The 14,792-nt window shown below is 43.2% G+C and overlaps 4 protein-coding genes and 1 pseudogene across 4 annotated transcripts; 2 read left to right on the forward strand and 3 right to left on the reverse strand.

Annotated features, from left to right (window-relative positions):
• Window positions 1-339: 339 nt before the first annotated feature.
• On the reverse strand, window positions 340-959 carry LOC121518267 (annotated as a pseudogene).
• A 3,672-nt stretch (window positions 960-4,631) lies between these two features.
• LOC121518649 (histone H3) lies at window positions 4,632-5,199 on the reverse strand. The gene has a single exon (XM_041801147.1). It carries the CDS (start codon window positions 5,053-5,055, stop codon window positions 4,645-4,647), a length of 411 nt encoding a protein of 136 aa, XP_041657081.1. The 5' UTR covers window positions 5,056-5,199; the 3' UTR covers window positions 4,632-4,644.
• Window positions 5,200-5,212: 13 nt separating this feature from the next.
• LOC121519889 (histone H2A-like) lies at window positions 5,213-5,841 on the forward strand. Its single transcript, XM_041803022.1, has one exon. It carries the CDS (start codon window positions 5,445-5,447, stop codon window positions 5,826-5,828), a length of 384 nt encoding a protein of 127 aa, XP_041658956.1. The 5' UTR covers window positions 5,213-5,444; the 3' UTR covers window positions 5,829-5,841.
• A 1,250-nt stretch (window positions 5,842-7,091) lies between these two features.
• Window positions 7,092-7,575, forward strand: LOC121519167 (histone H2B type 1-O-like). The gene has a single exon (XM_041802027.1). The coding sequence runs from the start codon at window positions 7,092-7,094 to the stop codon at window positions 7,458-7,460; it is 369 nt and encodes a 122-aa protein (XP_041657961.1). The 3' UTR covers window positions 7,461-7,575.
• A 639-nt stretch (window positions 7,576-8,214) lies between these two features.
• LOC121519734 (histone H4) lies at window positions 8,215-9,552 on the reverse strand. Its single transcript, XM_041802627.1, has one exon. It carries the CDS (start codon window positions 9,504-9,506, stop codon window positions 9,195-9,197), a length of 312 nt encoding a protein of 103 aa, XP_041658561.1. The 5' UTR covers window positions 9,507-9,552; the 3' UTR covers window positions 8,215-9,194.
• Between the last annotated feature and the right edge of the window lie 5,240 nt (window positions 9,553-14,792).

Below are 14,792 nucleotides of genomic sequence, written 5' to 3' on the forward strand. Positions count from 1 at the left end.
AGTGTGAAGTCCGTTTGAGTGTCCAGGATTGAAGCTGAGTAATGGAGCTCGTGATAATTGTTGTGAGTTAAAGAAGGTAATGAGTTTGTTGAATGTGTTGTTCACCGTAATGAGGATGTGCATTGTGAATGTTGGAGTGTTTTTAAAGAGGTCCAGCTAGTGTTGTTGTGGAGTGTTGTGTTTGTGTGATTGTGATTGTGATTGTTTTGATCGTTCCCTTACACGCCTGAAGGACATGTAGCATATTGAGTGTGTTTTGTGTGGATTGTGCTCTTTGCTGTTGTGTGTGGCTCTTAAAAGAGCCTTTGTTTGTTTTGTGTGTGTTTGAGTGCAAACAGCTCACTTCTTCTTGGGTGCTGCCTTCTTGGCTTTGGGCTTGGCAGCTTTCTTTGCTGGTGCTTTCTTGGCTTTGGGGGCCTTCTTGGGTGCTGTCTTCTTGGGTGCTGTCTTCTTGGGTGCTGCCTTCTTGGGGCTCTTGGCTGCTTTCTTGGGCGCTGCTTTAGGTTTCTTAGCGGCCTTCTTGGGAGACTTCTTAGCAGCAGCTGCTGGTTTCTTAGCTGCCGCTTTCTTGGGCTTCTTGGCCGCTGCGGGCTTCTTTGCTGCGGGCTTCTTGGCTTTAGCAGGGGCTTTCTTCTTGGCTGCCTTCTTGGGCTCCGCTGCCTTCTTGCTGATCTTGAAGGATCCAGAGGCTCCGGCCCCCTTGACCTGAGTCAGGGCTCCCTTGGCCACCAAGCTCTTGACGGCGGTCTTGACGCGGGCCTTGTTCTTGTCCACATCGTAGCCTCCGGCAGACAGAGCCTTCTTGAGAGCAGCCAGGGACACCCCGCTCCGCTCCTTGGACGCGGCCACAGTTTTCAGGATGAGCTCGCTGACGCTGGGCCCGCTCTTCTTGGCCTTGGAAGTCTTCTTCTTGGCCGCTTTAGCCAGGCGGCTGGAGCTGCTGGAGCTTCTTCTGCCATGGTTTAGATGAGATGTGTTCACAACACGAGAGATCACACACACTCAGAGAGGAGAGATAGAAAATCCAGAGCGGGAGGCTGCACTTAAAGCCACCATGAGAGCCGTAGAGACTCAATGGCGCTCGCGGCTCCTCTGTCCGGTCTTAAACAGGTCCACTTGTGTTTTCTGCTCCCCGCTAAAAGTGCTCAAACTAAAGGTGGGAGACGCTCTGAAGGCTGGCAGTGAAGGGAGCAGATAGCGGACTTGTTTCTCTTCACATTGAACTCAGGTTTAGCTCTCAGCTTCTCTTCCTTTTCTTCACACACACTCCAAAAGTCACACACTCATCCTCACGCTGTCACTGCTGGCAGCTTCTCCTCCTCGTTTGGCTCCTAAAATCATCTCAAATGTGTCAAAGCTGAGTGGAAATGAATGTTGGTGCTGAGTCACACGTTTATTGATGGACACCAAACTAAAGCAGTCATCTGTTTGACTTTGTTTGAGCATGAAATCAACTTTTTCAGAGAGCAGCAAACACACTGATGAGGACGAGGCCAGGCTTCATAGCAGCTGAGCACTGAGCAAAGAATCCTTCAGGTTTTTAGGTTGCTGGCTCTGATAGAAGAGACACCGAGCCCACCGTGTCATTCATGACAACATCAACTACTTCTACTGGATCACAATGTGTTGATTTATCTGGCCTGGGTAATGTCATCACTGCTGTGAAGATGAGCTTCATTGTTTCAGCCCTTCAGTCAAACTAGCAGGAGATATCAAGTGAAGATGTTGTTGTTTGTTGATTTCCATCAGTGTTCCTGTCACTTCTTCAGGCTTTACTGCAGGTTTGTCTGACCTTGAAAGGTTGAAGGTGACAAAAGAGGACGGAGGACAACTAAGTTTTCTCTTTTCTTCTCATTTCTCTTCTTTACATTGATTTGAAATTCTTCATTCAGAATGGAGCAGGTTAAAAACAGGACAAAAAAGAGAGTTGGCATGTTGTTTCACATGATTCATGACAAATAAACAAACAGGAAAAACATTCAACCTACAAAATAAATCTATCATATCAACCTCTTACTACATTCCCATTTTATGCACAAATAGATGGCAATTAGGTTGATCAATTAACACTAAAAAATTAATTGAATTTTATTAAATATTAATAATGAAAATTCTGTGACTGTATAAAAATAAATCTGTTTTTAAATAAATATATGCTGAGTCATATTTATGGTGTCTATATGCCAAATGAAAACAAACACAGTGTTATATTTTCACACATTTATTCTGATTCATTTGGGGGAGAAATTCATACACAATACAAGAGACTTTGAAAATAAAATACTCACCACCTCTTGAATATCACTTATCTGTCTTTTAACCCCCCCCCCCCAAAAAAGAGATAAATAAATAAATGTCTCACTTTTTATCTTCTCTTTTTCTACATTGATTTCCCTGAACATTTTTCAGATTAAATAGCCATTAACCAGTCAGGTCTTTTACTAACGTGTTGTTGAACATACTGAACAAAATTTAATAAAAATAAATATTCATTCATTTTTTAGTTTTGTAAGTTAAGATGTTTAAAGTCTATTAAAGTCTGATTTAAACTCATTGCTAAAGAAAATATCAAGGCTCATTAAATCATCTAAAATGTTGAGATTGTTTGCTTTTTCAGTTTTCAGTTCAAAGTTTAACCCCTTAAAGCCTGTTGAATCATATTTGATACAAACTTTTTTGATACCTCTATCTCATCAACATGATCAGAAATTACTAGTGCTGTCAAACGATTAAAATTTTTCATCAGATTAATCACAGTGTTGCTGTGGATTAATTTAGATTAATCATGATTTAATATCATTCATTTTTAATCTTTATTAATCTCGTTTCATTTTGCATAAGCAAACAGACTCAAGAAAGAACACTGTCCCGTCTTGTTTTATTTGTACTCAGATTTCCCATCCAGAGGAGCGATGTGCTGTTTAGCGTCTTCCTTATTGAGTTGGTTGGTCGCTACCGGATCAACGCTCCATTTACGCATGTGCAGCGGCATGCTCGACGGTAACCCTACTTGAACAAACTGCCCAAAATGCATTGGCAGAGACGTTTCAGGGATTTTGAGTCATTCTGCGCTGTAGATGGGTTAATTGAGTTACAATTTTTAATCAGATTAATCATAATGGTGGATTAATCTGCATTAACTCGTCAATTTTGACAGCCCTAAAAATTACTAAAAAAAAAAACCCTCCTGAACACAATCTGAAAAATGATTTTTAAAAAATGCCCTCAAGTGGAAAAAAAGGGAGAAATATGGTTGAAAAGTCTGTTTCTATGTTCTTCTGTTTAAAGATCTTCTAAATAATCCTGATTGTTGAACCACAGAGGGGCTGATAAATGACCAACAGGGTTCCTGTGGACTCTTGAGAAGTCTTAAGTTAGACTTTGGACACTGAAGGCCACAAAAGTCTTCAAAAGTCTTCTTTTAGCAGTGAGAGGTCTTACATTTTTGGAGGAACTGTGACAAAGACGTGCCTTTATCTGATCTTCATCTTCTGGCTGAATTGATTTGATTCATTCTTTTTTGTCTTGTTCTGAATCATCTTGAAGCTGTTAAACAGTATCAACATGATAAAATCACTCTGCTGTATATTGGCTGAATAGAAGTATTCAATGTGCCAAAAGTCATCCAGTGTTGGTGTTAATGACTTCAATATTTCTGTCCTTTACCATCTAACATTTCATAAACAGTGTATTTCACCAGCAGCTCCGCTGTACTCATTTTCAACCATTTCCTTCAATAAGCGGTCTGAACTTTTTTCTACATTGAGGTCTTCTAAAGTTCTTCAAAAGTCTTGAATATTTAAATTGTGGATGAACCCTGGATCAACAAATTGAGTGTTTTTACTTGTTTTTCACTGGATCCACTCAATAAAGTCTAAAGGCTCCACATTTGTCTAAAAATGACTAAACATGGTGGCAGCACTGGTCAGCTGAGGATTCCTCCTTTCAGTTTTAGACTGTAAACTTGTGAAGCCTTGGAGACTGAGTTGGTGGATGAATGAGCAACAGATCAACCAAACAACGTGTTTATTACAGCACAGCAACATTAACCACACACACACACACACACACACACACACACACGCACGCACACGAGAAAAATAACTCAATTCTTTTCTTTTCTGCTCATGTTTTATCCACAGAAAACCTTCCAACAACTGTCCAAAGAAATAGAATATCAAGTCAACAGTCAGTCAGAATATACAGGAGGTTAGCTCAGAATCAGCTGATCACAGTGAGCCTATCTCTGCCTCTCTCTCTCTGACTGCTGTCAGGATCAGTCTTCAGCACCAAGGACAGCTCCACATCTACACTCATTCAGCCCAAATATTGACATCAGATCTAAAACTGAACAACAATACATCTACCTGTGCTGTGTCTCTTATGACTTAATTATTCCTCACCTCGTTAGGTATTTACACCCCACCTACGTGAGGTGAGCTCACGTGTAGGTCTGTGGTGTGGATCGAGTTTATTCGTGCCATATCTTTGCTATGGCTTCTTTTGTGGAGAGAATCGGGCATCACGTTAAAAACCACTTTCTAAAACACCAACAGTGGTCTGAGAGTTAGGAGAGACTCTTTGAGTAACAGAGTGGTGGCTCTTAAAAGAGCCGTTGTGGTTCAGGATTGTTGATGGGACGGTTTAGGCTCTCTCTCCACGGATCCTGCGGGCCAGCTGGATGTCTTTGGGCATGATGGTGACCCTCTTGGCGTGGATGGCGCACAGGTTGGTGTCCTCAAAGAGGCCGACCAGGTAAGCCTCTGAGGCCTCCTGCAGAGCCATGACGGCCGAGCTCTGGAAGCGCAGGTCGGTCTTGAAGTCCTGAGCGATCTCTCGGACCAGGCGCTGGAAGGGCAGCTTGCGGATGAGCAACTCGGTGGATTTCTGGTAGCGGCGGATCTCTCTGAGGGCCACGGTACCGGGCCTGTAACGGTGGGGCTTCTTGACGCCGCCGGTGGCCGGGGCGCTCTTGCGGGCAGCCTTGGTGGCCAGCTGCTTCCTGGGGGCTTTGCCTCCGGTGGATTTACGAGCGGTCTGCTTGGTTCTAGCCATGTCTCTCTGTGAGCAGGAGGAAGTTTGTGTTGGAGAGCGGAGACGAGCTGCTCTTAAAGGAGGAGAGGCTGTGAAATGTGACGCTGCTTCAGACCTCCGGACTCTGATTGGTGACGGGCTCCTGGAGCTCAGCCCCGCTGGACAGGACAGAAGAGGAGGGGGGCTCAGCCCCCGCCTCAGTGTCCACAGGCTGCTTGGAGGGAAGAACAGCCTTCAAACTGTCCGCCAAAAGTGAGCTGAGGGCCGCCCTCCCTCCGCTGCTCTGCTGGAAGCCTCTTTTGTCATTAGCCCGGCAGGAAAAGGCGCGGGAACTCCGCGGAGATAAAGACAGGCTGAGTCCGCTCTCAGACATCATTTCTCTGAGTCCACACTCTAGAAAGAGAGCCAAGATGAGCGGAAGAGGCAAGACAGGCGGAAAGGCCAGAGCCAAGGCAAAGTCCCGATCCTCCCGTGCCGGGCTCCAGTTCCCGGTCGGTCGTGTCCACAGGCTGCTCCGCAAAGGGAACTATGCCCAGCGTGTGGGAGCCGGAGCCCCCGTCTACCTGGCGGCTGTGCTGGAGTACCTGACCGCTGAGATCCTGGAGCTGGCTGGAAATGCTGCCCGGGACAACAAGAAGACCAGGATCATCCCCCGTCACCTGCAGCTGGCTGTCCGCAACGACGAGGAGCTCAACAAGCTGCTGGGAGGAGTCACCATCGCTCAGGGCGGCGTGCTGCCCAACATCCAGGCTGTTCTGCTGCCCAAGAAGACCGAGAAGGCCGCCAAGAAGTAGACCAGACCAGACCTGGTCCCAACAACACAACGGCTCTTTTAAGAGCCACCAACATCACAAATAAAGAGACACTGTCCTAACTATTCACTTTACACACACACACACACACACACACATCTCTGGACACACCAAGCCTGACTTTACACACTTTGACAATCTCTGCTCTCATCACACGCGCTACAACTCTTCACACCAAAGCGACACAACATCATCACAGCAGAGCCACAGCCTTCACATCTATACTACTCTGTCATGTCTGGATGGCAGGACGTCTTCTCATCAACAAGTCTGTCTTTGACACTCAAACCAAACCTTCTGACCCTCAAACTAGACTACAGCTCATTCACACACTCTCGACCAACAACACACACACTGCAGCCATCCAGCTCTGTCCTAAGGTGGAGATCTGACATGTACAATATCCTGACATAAGCCAGGACCTTTAAAATAATAGAGAATCAAATCCAGCACTGATGGAGGCTTTACTGTGTACAACATTATTTTGTCTGTTCCTCCATAGTGACTCACACCAGGCAGAGCTCAGTGTTTTAGATTTATTATTATTTTACTGCATTTTTGTCTGATGGTGAAGCTTTGAAGCACAGAGACACTCCGAGCTTTTCCTGTCAGTGATCGTTCACAAACGACTCAGTCTAAAAAGCCGACTCATGTTGTACAGGATAGTGGTTTGATGGTGTCTCTTTTCTCTTTTGCTGCTGTTAAATAAAGCCCAGAATAAAGGAAATATCTTGACATCACACAGCTTGGCTAAAGACTCCATTACTGCTCACTGGAAGACACAAAATCAGTGTTTTACTCCAAACCACATGTTAAAGACTTTGATCCTCTGCATTCAATGTTTGTGTTCATTCTAAGCCTACTGAGTCATTTCAGTCAAATATGTACACATAGTAATCACAGTCAGGACTTTGCTACATTTAGCTGATTGAATGAAGCCAAAATTGTAGCAAACAAAGAGCCGTTCAGGAGCCAAGAGTCGACTCCTTCGAGCAAACGAAGCCAAATGAACCGGATCACTTTAATGAGTTGAAATTCCCATCACTATTCTTTGTGCTGCTGATGTCTTTTCATGGGCTCAGAGTTCCTGCAGACCCCCCTGAACAGGACTCAGCCTCCCCCCACCTCACGCGCTCCAATCTCAGCTAATCCTGTCCGAGCAACAGCGCGTTCTGCTTTCCATCAAGACCACAAAAAAAGAGGGGGCTGTCCGGCCGGACCTTACACGTCTGTTAGACCAGCACCATGCCTGATACAGTGAAAGCACCGAAGAAGGGCTCCAAGAAAGCCGTCTCTAAAGCCACCAAGAGCGGCAAGAAGAGGAAGAGGAGCAGGAAGGAGAGCTACGCCATCTACGTGTACAAGGTCCTGAAGCAGGTCCACCCTGACACCGGGATCTCCTCTAAGGCCATGGGCATCATGAACTCGTTTGTGAGTGACATCTTTGAGCGCATCGCCGGGGAGGCCTCCCGTCTGGCTCACTACAACAAGCGCTCCACCATCACCTCCAGGGAGATCCAGACCGCCGTCCGCCTGCTGCTGCCCGGAGAGCTGGCCAAGCACGCCGTGTCTGAGGGCACCAAGGCCGTCACCAAGTACACCAGCTCCAAGTAAACCTGCTCTCAGTCTGGAAACCCAACCAAAAGTCCTTTTCAGGACCACCCACCATTTACAAGAGCTCAATCTCTCCAACTGCATTAGCTGATGAACAATGAAAGGTTTTTCTTTACCAGTGTTGTAGTTTAGTGATGTTATTACGAGCGCTTCCCGTTTCAGATGGAAAGAACACTTCACCAACACCAAGGGGAAAGAGTTTATTTATTTCAAGATGCTTCACTTCTAAAAGTGAGTGGGAATAATCTGGGAGATTTAGCCTCAAACGCAGCCAACAATCTCTGCCAATGAAATCTAAACTACTGAAAATGACTCCATTCAAAGTTTTCTGGTTTGCTGTGTTTCTTAATCTACTCATGTACTGATGATTGGTGGCTAAATGTCTGATTGTCGTTTGGAGTTGATGACGTAGATGTACATTATTTTATACATGCATTTATAATCAACAATAGTTCCCTATTGAATGGATTGAGGTTCTATGGAAACACATGGAGGTGAGTAGAAGTTAAGTCATTTAAATAGTAAAAATAAAATAACTAGATAAGGAACAAGAAGAGGCCATAATTTAACAAAGTGAAATCTCATCAGTGTTTATTTAAAGGTTGTTTTTGCGTCTTCAAGGAGAAACGCCAGCTCTGCAGTGTGTGCTGAGCTCATGTCTTTAAAAAGATGTGAAAACACATATTTGGGTCTTTGTCCTGTAAAGCAGGCCGTGGCCCTCTGCCTCTCCTCTGTTCCTCTCTGTTTGGTAGGCTAATTGGTGATGAAATATATTTACATCGCACCCCGAGGCCAAACTAGAACCCAGATCTCAGACAAATGTTATTCTCCTACGTCCTGGATGCAAAAGAGGCCTGTCTGCGCCCCAGAGGCCTCCTGGAAAGGAGCCAAACCTCGGGATGTGGAGCACAAATCTGCTTTTATAAGCACAGCACTAACGACGATTAAAAGGGAAATTTTCAAGCTAGATAACTGAGAAGCCTGTTTTTAGGACATGGTGTTTGTTAAGGAGGTTATGTAGAGGGTTCCGCATCTTTCTTTCTTCGTTTGTTTGTTTGTATGTGTACAAGATCACTCCAGAACGGAAAGTCGTGTCTTTACCAAACTGTCAGGTAATGTTGCACCCGTGCGGTTTTTCTCGGACTTGTAAATTTTGAACACCATAGTAATCAATGGGAGCGTGAGTTCCTCTATGGCGCTGCTCAGCCGTGGATCTGCCGCCTGAGACGGACATTAGAGTTTAGTAGTGGAGTTTACTGTAATCACGTGTCTCTGTCAAACAGGTGCGGGGTTATCGTGGGCTGTTGGTGTCTCGTCTTAAATGATAGTGATTTCAGCAGCAGAGAAATGGACAGCTCCTCTGCTCTCTAGTGATTGTTGTCCTGTCTCAGATCTTCTCCGTAGTTGGTTCGGTTTTTCAGACCTTTAATCAGCGTAGGACACACATGGTGTAAACACATGGATTTGCTGGAGTCCCGTATAAAGAGATCCAACCATTTGAATGTGAGCTCATGCATGTTTGGAGCAAAGGTACAAACTAAACGCAAATAAAACAGTTATTGAGTCTTTATATTCCTCTACATAGACCACACTCTAGCCCCCTGATAACAGACGTGATCAAACAGTCATAGTTTCTGTAGAGAAACAGTCATCAAAACACAGGACTGTACCCTTCAGTAGAAGTGTGTGGCTCTTAGAAGAGCCGTTGGGTTGTTTAGTTGTGAAGATGTGAGTTTAACCTCCGAATCCGTAGAGAGTGCGTCCCTGTCTCTTGAGAGCGTAGACCACATCCATGGCGGTGACAGTCTTCCTCTTGGCGTGCTCGGTGTAGGTGACGGCATCACGGATGACGTTCTCCAGGAAGACCTTCAACACACCGCGGGTCTCCTCGTAGATGAGACCAGAGATCCGCTTGACTCCACCGCGGCGAGCCAGACGGCGGATAGCGGGCTTGGTGATTCCCTGGATGTTATCACGGAGAACTTTACGGTGACGCTTGGCGCCTCCTTTACCGAGTCCTTTTCCTCCCTTTCCTCTTCCGGACATTTTCACTATTCAGATGGAATAACCGAAGTACCTCAGCGTCTCAGATCACGTCATTATGAAGAGTGTTTGAGGACGTGTTGGAGGCTGAAGACTGGCATGTTCTTCTTCTGTGGATTGTAACTTTACGCCAACCCTCTTGGTGCTCTAGCTCCATCTACTGTAGTCCTCTCTGCTCTGATCCTGCATGAGGACCGTTGTTAGCAGCATGGACAAAGACTCTGACCAAGGCTGCCATTCACAGAGCTGTAGCGCCCTCTGCTGGTGGTTTAGCTGCTGAGAGCTGAAATCAGTCAAACATGTTGATCCATGACAGCTTTAAAGCTCAGAAACAGGATCAACTGTGTTTTCCTCTCTAGGGAAACATCTTCATTACTCAGTGATTTGTGTTTATGTCGTTTACACTGCATACAGTTTGTAGTTTTAGTCAGAGGCTGATGAGGACGGTGCTGTGGTGATCTGGTCTTATAAATGTGTTCAGGAAGCCCATCAGCAACTACAGGATACTCATTTTAATACTGAGCGGAGTAGGAACCCCCTTCCCCATATCAAGGAGGAGCTTTCAGCTCTTTTAAACCGAGCTAAGGACTGTGGATGATAAACAGCCATGAATATGATAATATCCCTATTATGAATGAGTGTTTGCTGATCTTATTAGTAAGTATAATTTATTCAATATTGATTGGACCAGCTGCTCTACAGACATTTACAAAAGGTTAAATAATGCAGTAAATGGCGGCTAACCTGCATACACACACATGTTTGTCATGGTTTGTTTTAGTTTCAAAGGTAGGCGTTGACCAAAATGAGGCCTTTTCTACATTTACAGCAGCAGTAAAAAGTTTGGACACACCTCGCTATTTGAAAGTTTTCTTTATTTTCTACAGTGTAGAGCAGGGGTGTCAAACTCAATCACAGCAGGGGCCGGATTCTGGATTCAGGTCTAACCTGAGGGGCTAACAGGGTCACCTTTGAACCAGAAACTGTCAACCTCATTTCACCAGTGACAAAATATGAAAACACAAACTTAGCACTGATGATAAATTATTTTCACATTTAAAAGGTTAAATGTATTTAACCTGTAATGTAATTTATTTGTTCAAAAAGGTCAAAACATGAAAATGAAAAATGTTTTCCAAAGGCAAATATATTAGAAAGAAACTCAAGATCATGAGTTTAAAAGGTCAAAATATGAAATAAACATTCTAATAATGAAATTAAAAGTCGAAATATAAGTCAAATTTTTAAATTGAGTCTAAAAGGTCGAACTATGGGATTATGAAGTCAAAGTTTGGAGTTGAAAATATGAGATAAAATACAGCATAACTGGTTAAAAAGGTCAAAATTTGGATTAAAAACTAGAATTATGAATCTTAAAGATCAAAATATTACATGAGAAGTCAAAATTATGAGTTGAAATGCTCAAAGTATGAAAAAAAAGTCAATGGGTTTGGTTAACAACAATGAATGGTTTCCCGCTTCAACAGTGAGAAGGGTCTAACTGCAGCCACAGCTGCTACAAACCAGGCTCCGTACAAAACACGCCCCATCAATCCAGACAATAAATTCATTCTAACCCTAACCAGTGGAATTCAAATGCTAAACCTAACCTGAAGCTAATTAAGGCTGATCTAAACTGATCTAAGTTAACCTTAAACTAAGAAAATAGCACAAGTGGGCGTGTTTTGTAGGGGGCGTGGTTTGTACGGTACCCGCGGCTGCAGTTGGGTATTATTGTCAACAGCTCAGCATAAAGGTAATACACACGTGATGTAAAGTGTGTCCCCCCACCCCCCAAGCAGGCGTTCCCCAAGGTTCAGTACTCAGCCCCCTCCTCTTCCTCATCTACATTTCCGACATCTACTACCCCCCACCCACCATCGCCAAAGTCTCACAGTTTGCCGACGATCTCTGCTACTGGTCCACATCCAAATCCCCACAGCTCGCTGCCTCAAAACTCCAACAATGCATCACTGAAATAGAAGACTGGTCAAACCTCTGGAGAATCACCCTCAACCCTGTCAAAACCCAATGTGTCATCTTCACCAAAAACCAACACCGACAGTTCAACAACATCCACCTCACCCTTCACAACCAGCCCATAACCATCAGCAAAGAAGCAACATTTCTCGGTATCACCTTCCAAAGCAACATGACCTGGACCAAACACATCAATAACCTGGAACACAAAGCCAACAACAGACTCAACCACCTCAAAGCCCTCTGCGGAAAGCATGGCGCCTCACCCTCCACAATAACCAAAGTTTACCTTGCATACATCCGTCCCGTTTGAATACTCCGCCCCCGCCTGGATCACCGTATCAGACCACCAACTCAACCGCCTGCAAACCATCCAGAACAAAGCACTGAAACTGGCCCACAGATTCCCACCATTCATCAGCACCCACTACGTCCACTCCATATCCGGCATCAAAACTATCAAACAATGACACCAAGCAATAGCCATCAAGTATATCTCATCTGCCTCACAAAACCCTGCCCTCAGGAAAACCATCAAAGAAGCTCACCAATCAGTCAACACCCCTCTGTCACTCATCCTTCAGTTTAAAGACCCCCAGCCTCCCAACCCTCCATAACCCTGATCACTGCTGCCTGAGACAACACACAACATGAACTTACACTAAACAACACTACACAACACCATACAATACCACACCACACATTACACAGCATGCACACACTCTGATCATTCACATTCACATTTACTCAAAAAAAAAAAAAAAAAAACAAGCATCCCTCAACATCCCCACCCTCTCTCTCTCTCCCTATCTCTCTCTCGCTCTCTATTTTTCTCTCTCTCTCTCCTCTTCTTTTTTTTTTCCCTTGGTACCCACATGTGTCTCATCCTCTCGAGTCCTCTGCCTCCCTCTTCTTCAACCAGAATCTCAACCCTACCATGGACAGAAAAGGGCACAGGCCCTGAACTGTCCCTCCAGGCTCAAGACTACCTTTGACCTTTGTAAAGTGTGTCGCAAATCAAAACATTAAACAGGAAGTCATGTACATTTCAAAATAAAACCCAACGTACATCTTTCATAGTGCTCACCAAAATAAATGTAAAATAATCTGCTGATGAAGACAGAAAACTCATCAGGCAGTATAGTTTCTCTCGACCCTTTACCAGTGAAAGCAGCTGAATACACAATTTTTAAATGCCAAGAAATTAGGAAAATAAAATATCAAACACAGCATCACTATCAATTTTCTTAAGCTGAGCTGTTTTTCTAAGTCATTTCAATCAATAAACTAAGGAAAGTAAAACTTCTCTTGCAGCAGGATTTTAACTTATATTTAACTTTATGTTTTAGTCATGCAGACTTATTTGTCTATTTTCCATGTCCCACTGTACCTGATGCTTTACATTTCTGATAAGTTCATTAATCAGCATACTATTGTGGTTTAAGGAAACGCTGAAACAAGCATAATTTTTTGGTAAAGTCAGTCAAATTTTTAGGGAAAAAACTAGTCAACAGTAATGTTCCAGTATGGGCCAAACCATAATGCCATGGGGGAGACTCAGGGGTTTCCAGGGTCATTAAGTTTAACAGCCAACAAACACAAACTCCAGGTTTAAACTTATGTTAGGTCGTAGGTGAAACTATTATCGTGTGTGTGGCATGTCTCTGATATCAGTGATTATACCTAACATGGTTATAATGTGGGGCTAGTGGACCAAAGTTGTCTGGTTTTGATAAGTTTCAATTTATCTTTCCAAATTTGTTCAGTGATAATCAGGATAAAAATTCATATATTGGAGCCAAAAAGTGAAAATGAAACAAAAAAGGGCAAAAAGTCAGAAATGAGGCCAGTTCATAAGATGAATTTCATAAACATGAGCCAAAAATCAATACATGATAAAATAAATATAATGTGATTAAAAGGTAAGAACTGTATATGAGATTAAAATCCTCATGTAGAAATAAGATAACTATAATGACAAAGAGTCTGTTTTCTGTCATTATATTGAATTTTTCATCCCATAATTGTCATTAACAAACATAACTTGACTGCTGCTTTATGTATTAAGGTTTTTTTTTATTTCTCTTACTTTTTGCAACTTTATTCATGACAATTACTACCCCTGAATAATGCGTTGTAATGCAATACATTTAAATAAATTGCTCAGAATAAAGTCACTCACTACTTGAGTAGTTTCGTAATAAGGTACTTATTTTTATGAGTACTTTTACTTTTACTTATTATTGCTAAGTAACAGTACTTTGACTTGAGTGCTGTAACTGTGTACGCTACCCACCACTGAAAATGACCACTTTTCAGGGAATGAAAAAAAATGTATCTTTTGACATATTTAATTGATTTAAAATTGGTTAAACCCTACTGACTGATGTAAAGGGTGACCAATAGCACTGATTTATAAAAACAAATCAAAACATGAAAAATGAGATACAAGGTTTTAAGCTGATGGCTAGCGTTTGGATTGTGGCTCTCGCTAAAGTATTTTTTAGACAATGTGGCTCTTTGGTAGAGTAAGGTTGAGTACCACTGCAGTAGTGTATTCCATGCAGAGGGGGAAGTAAAACTGAACGCCCTTTTAGCTAATTCAGTCCTGACATGAGGAACAAGCAGATGAACAATGTTGCTGGAGCGCACAGCATAATGTCTCTCAGTTCTTTGAAGGAGAGTAGATAAATAAGATGGAACTAAGCCAAGAAGAGCCTTGTAAATTAGAGTCAGCCAGTGCATGTACCTGCGAGCACTCAGAGAAGGCCAGCAAGATTTGGCATAGAGTTCACAATGATGAGTGAGGCAGCTACAACCAGTGACACTCCTCAGAGCACAGTAATAAACAGTATTCAAAGACTGTAGACATTTGGCTGAAGCTGTCAAATACAGAACATCACCATATACACCATATATTATAGTTAGACACTAGCTCAATGGGTACACCTCGTGAAAGAATCTACTGAGACAAATCACTTCAGGTTTAACTAAGGTATATAACATGGCGTTATAAGTTGAATTTCTCTCAATATCTGAGATATCTAGTTGTATATGTGCAGATTATCTAGCATTGACTACATCAGTAACAATTATCGGTGATTGGGGGGCCCCCAGTCAAATTTTGCTTAGAGTCTCAAGTAAGCTTGGGCCAGCCCTGGTGTTGTGTCTGAATCTGTGATTGTGTTTATGTTTTTACCTGACTGTAAAGCACATTTCCCTTAGAGGACAATAAAGTTGAAGTTGAAATAAGGTTTGGCTGACATTAATTACATTACTTGAGTTTTGGGGGTGTTTTTATTTATTTAT

This window comes from Cheilinus undulatus, linkage group 1, assembly GCF_018320785.1.
Source record: "Cheilinus undulatus linkage group 1, ASM1832078v1, whole genome shotgun sequence".
NCBI lineage: Eukaryota > Metazoa > Chordata > Actinopteri > Labriformes > Labridae > Cheilinus > Cheilinus undulatus.

Bases quoted from the DNA above. Each gene is read 5' to 3' on its own strand.
- LOC121518649 (XM_041801147.1), bottom strand. From the start codon at position 5,055: ATGGCTAGAACCAAGCAGACCGCTCGTAAATCCACCGGAGGCAAAGCC.
- LOC121519889 (XM_041803022.1), top strand. From the start codon at position 5,445: ATGAGCGGAAGAGGCAAGACAGGCGGAAAGGCCAGAGCCAAGGCAAAG.
- LOC121519167 (XM_041802027.1), top strand. From the start codon at position 7,092: ATGCCTGATACAGTGAAAGCACCGAAGAAGGGCTCCAAGAAAGCCGTC.
- LOC121519734 (XM_041802627.1), bottom strand. From the start codon at position 9,506: ATGTCCGGAAGAGGAAAGGGAGGAAAAGGACTCGGTAAAGGAGGCGCC.